Below are 10,370 nucleotides of genomic sequence, written 5' to 3' on the forward strand. Positions count from 1 at the left end.
TTTGCAGATAAAAGAGATCCTGTAAGCGTTTCGTGAAGTACTTATATTCATATTATCACACGATTCAAAACAGCCGATTCAAACATTGGCGAAAGTGCCATTGAAATCGCGTTTTTCTCGCTCCAAGGGCGCTGATTTGCTCCATTCGGATTTATCGCCGTGCTTACTGATGACGTACCAGCTAAGCGCGCAATTTGAAATGTACCAGCTAAGCTAACTAGCTAGCTGTGAATCTAGCGGAGCGATATTTTGTTAATTCATTAATTTAACTTGCTTGTAAATTGCTCGTATTTGTATTGTTATAAAATTGGTTGTTCAGTACACCATGGATGTTGGTTCACATTTACAGTAAGTTCCGAATTTAGTTAACGAGCTAGCTAACTTTACGCGTTAACTGTTGATTTTCCCCAACCAACTAACGCTAATTATTGCAAATAAGATAACTACCTAACTAAGTAATGATTTCTCCCAAAAATGTGTGAATAATATTACATTTGATAGTTATAGATGTTTATTTGATACCAGGGTTTTAAACAAATGTTTTGGTTCTACAGGAGTTTTGAGCAAAGTTTAATCAACTATACTGGAGACGACCCACTCGATCCATGGGACAGGTAACTTGTCGATGCATTGCATAATGTGTGTAACCTTTATTTAATTAGACAAGTCAGTTAAGAACAACTTTTTACTTACAATGACGGCCTGCCGGGGAACAGTGTTCAGGGGCAGAACAACAGATTTTTAACTTTTCAGCTCGGGGATTCGATCTAGCAACCTTTACTGTCCCGACGCTCTAACCACTAGGCTACCTGTCGCCCTTCAGAGGGGGCCACCAACGAAAAGTAGACAATGAAGAGCAACATAACTCTGTAAAAAAATACGAAATCGAAGTACTGATCAAGCAAGTGATTGTGATTAGTCATCTATGTTTTTTTGGCCAGCTTGAATGTGTTGGTGTGTAACTCTTTACCATACATTTACATTATTTCAGGTTTATAAAATATCTAGAGAAGAGATTACCTGCTGAAGACTCCAAAGCGATGTCTCTTGTGCTAGATCGTCTAGTACAAAGATTTCTCCAAGAAGAGCGTTATACCAATGACATTCGATACGTAAACTACTGCATTAAATGTGCAAGTTATTACAATGAGCCCATCAAACTATACAGCCACATATACAGTAAGGGCATTGGCACCAGAGATGCAGTCCTCTATGTGGCGTGGGCTCAACAGTTTGAGCAGCAGGGCCTGCTTCAACAGGCTGATGCCGTGTACCAGAGAGCCATGGAAAACCAAGCTAAGCCAACTGACACTGTCCTTCAGCAATACAGGTAACTTGAAGTATTGTGTTTACCTTTCCATGTTGAAGTTTCTATTGTTGATACATTTTAATGTATTCACAGAATGTTCCAAACCAGGACTTCTGGAAGTGGTGCAGGGGCTTCAGGTGAGACTGTTTTGTGTGCATTTCTTCCTTCTGGACCCGATCTTTGGCTGTGGAAATTATCAAAGGAAACTAATGTATCCACTATCTAACCTGTGTTTATGAAAACAGAAGCTGTACGGAATCCTCTTCAGAATTCCAACTTGGTAAATCGGCTGCAAACCCACAGAGTGCCCAGCCCACAGAGTGCCCAGCCCACAGTGAGTTACTAACAGTTTTTGTAGCTTCAAACTTGGTATACATTGGTTAATGGCTGTTTCTCATGTGTTGTTCATAAAAAGTGACCAATATGAGATTTTTTTTTTGCCACAGGACCCTGAACGTCTGTACCAACTCTCTACAGACAGAACTGTTCGCATGTAAGTCACTAGACAGAATACCAATACTTCTTCTTGTCCCTTATTTTCGGAACGTTACATTATATTCCCTCTAATGAAATTACTCTACCACAGAATCTCCCGGTCTGAAAATGTGGTGGTAAATAAACCCAATCAAGGCCCGGTTGTGAGCCTGCAGACAGTGTCGATGTACCGTACGGAAGACCTCGTCTGCGATGGGTCTGAACTATGCTTCGAGGAGGTCAGAGCCAGACGATACTTTGTGAGACGCAAGCAAGAGAAGAAACGGAGAGAGTTTGGTAGGTTAATATGACTTCTTAACCCAGCTCTGTTCCATCACACTCCTCTAAAGAGAAGAAATGCATGGCTGGATTTTAGTGTAGTCAAGGACATCGATATGAACAGGCCACATGATATCCTTTACAGACACCCTTCATCTAAATCAAATGCATTAACAACTGGTTGCATAACGCACTACCACAGGGCTAATTGTGGGTTTTGACCAACGTTTTCTTTGTGTTCTGTAACCAGAGGAACGTCAGAGGTTGGTTAGAGAGCAGGAGGAGGAGGTAATGAGGATGAACCGGCTGTTGGAGGAGCTGGAGAGTAATCTCTGTGTGAGGTCTACAGGCCAGGGAAGCACCGCCAGTGCTCTACCAGTGCAGCAGGTGAGAGAAAACACATTGCCTTTTTATCTTTAGTCGTTTCTGTTATAGTTTCCCTAGTACACTTTTTTTTTTTTAACATTGGTAGGGCACTTCTGTTTCAGGCACTCTGCACACCTGCAACAGATCTGAATCCTGAGTTCCTCCAACATTCCTTAAGGCAACCTATACTCTCGAGCAACCTCGGCATCAAACTCACTCCAGGCTTTAGACTGAACAGTGGACAGGACCCCAGACAAGGCATGGTTAGGGAATCTGAGACACACCTTCAGTGCGACCATCTCAGGGCTCCCATTACAGACACACTGCGCTCACAGAGATCCGTTTCCCCATCTGGACAGTTGGAGGAGGTAAACACCTCCCTTAGACGCTCCCTCCACATGCCAGAAGCAACAATGGGTCACTTGGGTGAATGTACAAAAGCTCCAAAACCATTTGCAGTCGCTTCCCAGGCATATTCTCTACAAGCTTCTCTAGTTCAGCCCCAACCAGAACAAAACCCTAAGCCATTTGGGTCGGCCCCACAGAAGCCAGCAGCCTACAGATCTGACGTGCAGCTTGGTGGAGTTCCAAATCAGGGTGGTCACTCTCACCTCAGCAGCATTTTCCAGCAGCACAATGGCAGTGATCATCAGTAAGTGATAATGAGTCATGTCTCCAGATTGGTTCTGGTTTTTCAGATGTGTAATTGTTCCCAACCAGACTTAATTACATCTCTTATGCCACTGCTTAGTCAGAGTGAAACGCCTCAGAGATTAAGCTAATTAATCTGTTTTTAATTAATTTGCCGCTCATCTCCAAGCTAATCTCTTCTTTGTTTTTTTCCAGTGAGGTGTCTGTCAGTGAAGCTCCTGAGTCGGAGGTGAAATTAGATGGTGAGTAAAGGATCGTAACCTGGGCCCGTTATCCCCTTCATTTGAATCCGTATGGGAATTAAAAGATTATTTAATCACACCGTCCCTCACTCACCTCCTATTCTCTCTGGCAGTGTCACAGGGAGGGACTGGAAACGTGTCCCATATCACTCCTAACACTTCTCTGGGACTGGTGCAAGCCACTCCGTCCAGGGTGCTCCCATCCCCCACAGTCAACACACGGGAGGCACTTGGTGATAAATGCATACTTTTATTGATGACTCAGTCATAAACCATGTTGTGTTTACATATTGGTGATTTAGATGTCTAAAATGCAGAAAAACCACTGTGGTGCTATCTACTACACCCAGTCCCTTTTTTTGGTGGATATATTCTATTACCATACCTGTGTATGGGAAAGACGGTACAACCAATGGAGTCCTTAGTATCTCATTCCTCTTTACCCTCACCTCCAGATGCTATCATGGACATGTTCCAGGCTCCAACCCTCCTGCTGGAGGACCAGTTCCGCAGCATGCCAATGCATCCACATCAGGCGGAGAAGAGCTTTGATGCTGGCTACCAGAGAATGGGTAATTCAATTCCCATCTGATTGGAACTTCTCAAAACCTTTGTTTCAGACTGTAGATCAAATCAAAAGTGCATGTAAAAAATCGCATCACATTTTACAGTAAAAAAAAATAAAAAAATAAGAGGTTAAAGCCAACAGACAATAAAAGCGACACATAATGGCGGGTCGCCCTTTTTGATTTTACATACAGTGATTAAATGATCTTTCTATAAATGTTTTTGTTGTATTATGTAATGGAGGCGCCGCTTCATTCAGCAAGCCCCGCAGTGCAGTCCCTTTCGCCATCTTTCAAGATGAGAATGACATAAAGGAGAAATGCAGGTGAAGCATTGCATTTATTCCCCTGCATCCCTTTCTCTTTGCCGTCTCTTTAATTCTCAAAGGACATTTATTAACAATGCATTATTGTTCTTCTCCTGTTCCATTTAGTGCTGCTATGGTGGACAATGCAAAGCCACCAAGGGCCCTAGCCGAAATCCCTGTATCTAAACCAGAGAAACAAAATGTAAGTGCACAATTACATGGTGACATACCCATGTTGATTCAACAAGTACTCAATGTTGTTGATGGTTGGGTTATTGCCACTAGGTGGGTGCTATTTCGACATAGCACAAATGTGTATCCAATGTAAACGGCCTCCTACTCAATTCTTGCTCGTACAATATGCATATTATTCTTACTATTGGATAGAAAACACTCTCTAGTTTCTAAAACCGTTGGAATTATGTCTGTAAGTGAAACAGAACTCGACTTAGAGCACTTTTCCTATGTCTGTGTGAGAATGGGAAATTTTATCATCTGCTTTGAGACCTGTCTTTAACTTTGCCTGTCTTCTATTGGTTGAGATGCACTGCATACGCCTTCCCCTGGCTGTTAGCGAATAGGGAGAGTTGAAATGACGTCTCTACGTAGTTCCCAAAGTTTTTAAATTGATTGGCACCGGAGGTTGTCCGACTTTTGGGACTTCGCGCTGACGCAAAGAGGGTCTTGGCATGTCTTTTTTAGACCGTCTGGTTTTAGCTCCTAGAAGTATCCGGCTCTGTTTTTATTCGCTATAGGCGTTTAAAGACATCATAATCTTGTTATTTTGAACCGAATTATCCCAGTTTAGGTCAGTATATTGCGATTTTCAGGTATTTATTTCCATGGCGCTGTAGAAACGTGGGTGTCTCTCTCTCGAATGCCATTCTGTATGCTAATTACAACGTCGAGGGAAACATTCTCCAACCCAGCAACGATTCTTTTGGCCAACGGACACCTTTCACAAGATTCTGATGGGAGTTCAGCTAATAGTAGGTACTATTTATGCTGATAAACGTTGTTCTGTTGAAAAAGAAAAATGTATTAGACGCCATTATTTTCCATGTAGCGTTGCGCTATCGCACCCTGTATTGTACCCAGTATTGCGCAGTAAGGTTAATTTTAAAAATGTAATTCAGCGATTGCATTAAGAACTAATTTCTCTTTCAATTGCTGTCCAACCTGTATTTTTTTAGTCAAGTTTATGAATAGTTTTTGATAAGATTAGGTGCCTTTCCAAAATGGCGCCGGACAGATTGCTTGATTTTTTGCCCACTAAACACGTTGTGTAACCACGAATTGTGGGCTAAATATGCACATTTTCGAACAAACTATATGCATTGTGTAATATGATGTTACAGGACTGTCATCTGAAGAATTCTGAGAAGGTTAGTGAAAAAATTAATAGCGTTTGGTGGTTTATAACGTTATTGCTCTTTTTGGCTTGAATCAATGCTACTGTGTGACTGACTTGTAGTAAGCTAAGATAACGCTATATTGTGTTTTCACTGTAAAACACTTAGAAAATCTGACATATTGGCTATATTCACATGATCTGTGTCTTTCATCTGCTGTACGCTGTGTATTTTTAAGAAATGTTTTATGATGAGTAATTAGCTAATACACGATGGTCTCTGTAGTTATTCTAGTCATTTTAGTGATAGTTGTAATGGGGGCTGCAATTGTAAACTATGATTTATACCTGAAATATGCACATTTTTCTAACAAAACCTATGCTATACAATAATTATGTTATCAGACTGTCATCTGATGAGAATTGTTTCTTGGTTAGTGGCTATTTATATCTTTATTTGGTCGAATTTGTGATAGCTACTGATGCAGTAAAAAAATATGGTGGGGTAAAAAAAGTGGTGTCTTTTGCTAACGTGGTTAGCTAATAGATTTACATATTGTGTCTTCCCTGTAAAACATTTAAAAAATCAGAGATGATGGCTTGAATCACAAGATCTGTATCTTTCATTTGGTGTCTTGGACTTGTGATTTCATGAACAATTTATTTTATGATATCCCTGTAACTTTAGGCTAGGCTATGCTAGTCAGCTTTTGTGATGGGGGGGATCCCGGATCCGGGTTTGTGACTCGTGAAAGGTTTTAAGTTGAGTACACAATGCAAACCTTTATCGTTTCGTGTGTGTGCTTGTTTTTTATTTATTTTTATCAGGAATCTCCGTCGGAATTGATACCAGATGAGAGCACTATGTGGGAAGCACGCTACAACTCCCTGGCCGCCTGCCCCAACAGCACCAGAGACTTTTCACTGTCGGCTCACCTGGTCTCCACGCCCTTCCAAAACAAAGCTCCTTACTCCTGGGACTTTGAGCAGGATCAAGGTAGTCCTCTGTCTGAGCTTATACAGGATGCATCCCAACTGGTACCATAGGGCTCTGGTCAAAAGTAGTGCACTATATAGGGAATAGTGTGCCATTTGGCTGTTCAAAAATCAAATGCCCTCACCTGGCAAAACGTGTCTGTAGTTCAGAACAACAATGCTGTCTATAGCAAGTACTTTACCTTTTTTTTTGTTTCTTTCTCATCCCTATAGAACATGATCAACCCAGAGGCTTTGGGGGTCTGGAAGAAGTCCCTTTCCTACGACAGCCCACAAAACTCAGGTACTTACCAGTAACCCCCTATTGTAGACTACCGGTAACTGCAGTGTACTGTATGTGTTTATGTTGAATGTTTGTTGGTCTATGTTTTTGATGTGTAGTCAAGAGTGTGTGGGTCAAACCAATGTAGTTGCCTCCATGGCGGTGATAATGACCTCCTTCCTCAGCCCTATCATAGAGCAGAGCCCACCTGATGGGCTACCTGAGACTGGCACGGAGTGCTCTATGAGAGCTCAGGGCTTTGCTGAGCAGGGCACCATCGTGGGAGAAGGGCTAGCCCTGGCCCAGCGAAGCCTGGCTACCTGCTCCATGACTGAAGTGCAGCATCATGCCCCGGCCGCACTGTCCTTCAGAGACCAGACTGCCCCCCTGACCCATGCTGAGGTGGTAGTGACTTAACTCTAGAATGCCTACTTCAAGTGTTTTAGTACTAGTCTATAATCTCAGGACTTAACCTATGCCCTCCTTCCAAGGCCTCAAAGCCAGACTGGGATGTCTATGTGAGCCCAGAGCAGTCCTTAAAGCCAGCTTTTCCTCTCCCACAGCGTGCACCTGTGGCAGAAGCATTCCTTTCAAAGAGCCAGATCTATGCCCTCAAATCCAACTTTGATGTTCCAACTTGTCCAGAGAAAGCAACAACAATGAGTCCATTCCAGTCGTCATCAAAGTTCAGAATGGATAGTCCTATGAGCCCAGCTCCAGAGGTGAGGTATGGCATGGATATTCTTATAAGCCCAGACCAAGGTTCAAAGGTGAACATGGATGTGCCCATGAGTCCAGCAGCACAAGGGGCAGCGGCTGTAGAGCTGGTCTCCGACCCCTGGGATGAGGAGCTGATTTCCTCCCTGCTCTCCAAGCTGTCCACGCCACTCACCTCACAGCCTAACTTCATCACCTGGCAGTGCAAAGTCCCCAGCATTGCACCCAAGATGACCATCAAGATTGGTAAGAAAGTCGTCTATCTTTGTGTGTTTACAAGCAGTGACATAAAAAATCACCCCCCCAAAAAATGACATCTGAAAATGGCTTTGATGGTCATCACACAGGTGAAGGCTCCTTACGGGTTGACTGTGTACTCGGACAGGGTGCCTTTGCCACAGTCTACCAGGCAACTGACCTCAACACCTCAGAGAAGATGATTTTAAAGGTAAGATGGATCTTGACTTTATATTAATTTATAACGGTTGACTCCCCTGACCCATCAATAAAATTAGTAGTAATTATTTTGCCTCTGCCATTACTAAAGCCAGAGAACATGGCAAGTTTATATGGAGCTGGCCCTCACAATTAATGCGCTACTATTGGATGATTGATTCTCAATGCTTGAATGTGTCTTTCTTGATCTATAGGTGCAGAAACCAGCCAATCCGTGGGAGTTTTACATCAACTCTCAGCTGAATGCCCGGCTGCAGCCCAGCGTGCGCCACCTCTTTAATAACATCCACTCTGCCCACCTCTTCCAGAATGGTAGCGTGCTATTGGGCGAGCTCTACACCTGTGGCACCCTATTGGTGGGTAGTAACCCCTCTTCATCACCCACCAGACTTTATCGAGCAATTAAAGATCAAGGATACGTCCCAATTATATCCCTTTCTTCCCAAAGTGTGTAATGTTTCACTTCCATTCACTGATTTGAAAGGACTGGTATAAAAAATATAGTGGAAACTCCCTCTCCCTCTGTACCAATCCAATGCTTTTAGATTTGTGGGAAGTAGTGAGCAAGTTTACACTATAGGAGAAAGGAAATATTATTGTGATTCACCCAAGGAGAGGCCACAGCAGAGCACTGAAAGGAGTTAAACATGTTTTATTATTCCCCTCTAGAATGCTGTAAACCTGTACAAGAACCTTAGTGGCAAGGTGATTCCCCAGCCTCTGGTGATCTACTTCACTGTCTGCATCCTGCACATGGTGGAACAGCTGCACCATATCCACATTGTTCACGCTGACATCAAACCAGACAACTTCCTGCTGGGAGAGAGGTAGTGACGTCCCTGAGTGTGTAAAGCAGACCGATAGGAATCCTGTATCAAATGCTAAACTTATGTTCAATATGTTCAACTGTGTCATTTCAGTGAGGAACATCTTTTTTTATTTTTGAGTATTTTCCTTCCAATTATTTAATAGTGGGTGGATGCAGTACTCTACCAGGGATTTCCAATGTCTCCTCTTAACTGTTTTKATTGTTTGCCTGTTGTTCTTTAGGTTCCTGGAGAACAAGTCTTTTGACCAAGATAATCTGGATCATGGCCTCTCCCTAATTGACCTGGGTCAGAGCATTGACATGACTCTGTTCCCAGAGGGCACGGCTTTCAACACCAAGTGTATGACCTCTGGCTTCCAGTGTACAGAGATGCAGAGTGGGAGACCATGGAACTACCAGGTAAAGATTGCTTGTTTGTGTGCGTGCTCCTGTAATGATGGTGGATGTCTGATAATACCTGTTGAGGATATTAAGTTTCTTTGTGTTTTAGACGGACTACTTTGGAATAGCTGGAACGGTGTACTGCATGATTTTTGGAACATACATGCAAGTGACACAGGAGGGTGGCGTGTGGAAGACAAATGCAGTATTTAGAAGGTAACCCTTTTTAGTAGGAGAGGTTGTTTTTTACACAACCCACAACTTATTTTTTGCTCTCAAACTCGTTGAATATATTTGTTTTGATTTTGAAAACATCTCTCCACTCCACCGTAAATAGTTAAAATTCACACTATATTACCATTCCCCATGTCTGTCTCTCTCCTCCAGAAATCCCCACAGTGATCTGTGGACAGAGTTCTTCCACACTCTGCTGAATGTACCTGACTGCAGCTCCCTGCCCTGCCTGCAGAGCCTGCGCAGTAGACTGAGCACTGTGCTCCAACAGAACTACAGCAACAAGCTGCCGTCGCTGAAGACCCGCCTGGTTATCCAGCTGTTAGAGAGCAGGAAGGCACGGAGATAGAACTCCCTGAGAACCTTTCTAATCCTGGGTCCTGTTCAGTAGGTATACAATTAAAGAAAGCGGTCTGAAACTGAGTGGAACTTGGGAGATACTATCTGTACTTTATGAACAACCCTAATGAACACGACCCTGGATGGATACTACTGCGATGTCGAATTTCTAGTCCATTTGTAAATACAAAAGATTGACCTTAGATCGGGTCCGGTCACTGTGATAACCTTTTATGTTTTTTAGTGATAACCATTTGTCCATTTAAATAACAGAAATTGTGAGGTTGGAGATGTTATGGTGTATTTTCATTTGTAAAGAATAAAAATAAAAACATTTCTGTTTTGCAAGTGTAGTTTATCATGGCCTTTGAATTTCTTTTGGCTCCAACTTCATGCAGAAATATGTCACTAGGTGTCACCCTTGTTCAAGAAGTTGAGCAACATGCTCTAGTTTGTGAATTTAGTGTGCAATTTTAAGGACAGTATATGATATTAACACAGTATATAGTTGTGTATTCRCTTGATACTACAATGCAAGATAAATGAAGGCAAGGCAATTATTTATGTTTCAGTACCTATTGCCAGATGTTTGATGATAGTAGCTAGGTTA

General features: G+C 42.5%; 1 protein-coding gene across 3 annotated transcripts; it reads left to right on the top strand.

The window, feature by feature from the left end:
* Positions 1 to 149: 149 nt before the first annotated feature.
* LOC111954243 (mitotic checkpoint serine/threonine-protein kinase BUB1) lies at positions 150 to 10,096 on the top strand. 3 transcript variants are annotated; one of them, XM_023973809.2, is made up of 24 exons: positions 150 to 348; positions 555 to 614; positions 992 to 1,330; positions 1,403 to 1,446; positions 1,555 to 1,643; positions 1,756 to 1,802; positions 1,896 to 2,080; positions 2,313 to 2,449; positions 2,551 to 3,080; positions 3,275 to 3,321; positions 3,435 to 3,554; positions 3,777 to 3,893; positions 4,132 to 4,213; positions 4,322 to 4,397; positions 6,375 to 6,543; positions 6,756 to 6,825; positions 6,990 to 7,206; positions 7,296 to 7,767; positions 7,869 to 7,969; positions 8,172 to 8,333; positions 8,647 to 8,804; positions 9,028 to 9,205; positions 9,297 to 9,403; positions 9,575 to 10,096. In XM_023973809.2, exons 1-24 carry the CDS (start codon positions 326 to 328, stop codon positions 9,768 to 9,770), a joined length of 3,726 nt encoding a protein of 1,241 aa, XP_023829577.1. In that variant the 5' UTR covers positions 150 to 325; the 3' UTR covers positions 9,771 to 10,096. The 3 variants fall into 3 exon arrangements, with proteins under 3 accessions (XP_023829577.1, XP_023829578.1, XP_070292050.1); XM_023973810.2 differs by having other exon boundaries at positions 7,368 to 7,767; XM_070435949.1 differs by having other exon boundaries at positions 3,777 to 3,892; positions 4,137 to 4,213.
* Positions 10,097 to 10,370: the final 274 nt, after the last annotated feature.

This window comes from Salvelinus sp. IW2-2015, linkage group LG28 (genome assembly GCF_002910315.2).
Source record: "Salvelinus sp. IW2-2015 linkage group LG28, ASM291031v2, whole genome shotgun sequence".
In the NCBI taxonomy this organism is placed as follows: Eukaryota; Metazoa; Chordata; class Actinopteri; order Salmoniformes; family Salmonidae; genus Salvelinus; species Salvelinus sp. IW2-2015.

What these genes read in the sequence shown, in the direction of transcription:
- LOC111954243 (XM_023973809.2), top strand. Translation starts at nt 326, where the DNA reads ATGGATGTTGGTTCACATTTACA. An exon ending in GAAGAAACGGAGAGAGTTTG is followed by an intron (nt 2,081 to 2,312) that starts GTAGGTTAATAT and finishes TTCTGTAACCAG; the next exon opens with AGGAACGTCAGAGGTTGGTT. An exon ending in GTGCTCTACCAGTGCAGCAG is followed by an intron (nt 2,450 to 2,550) that starts GTGAGAGAAAAC and finishes CTTCTGTTTCAG; the next exon opens with GCACTCTGCACACCTGCAAC.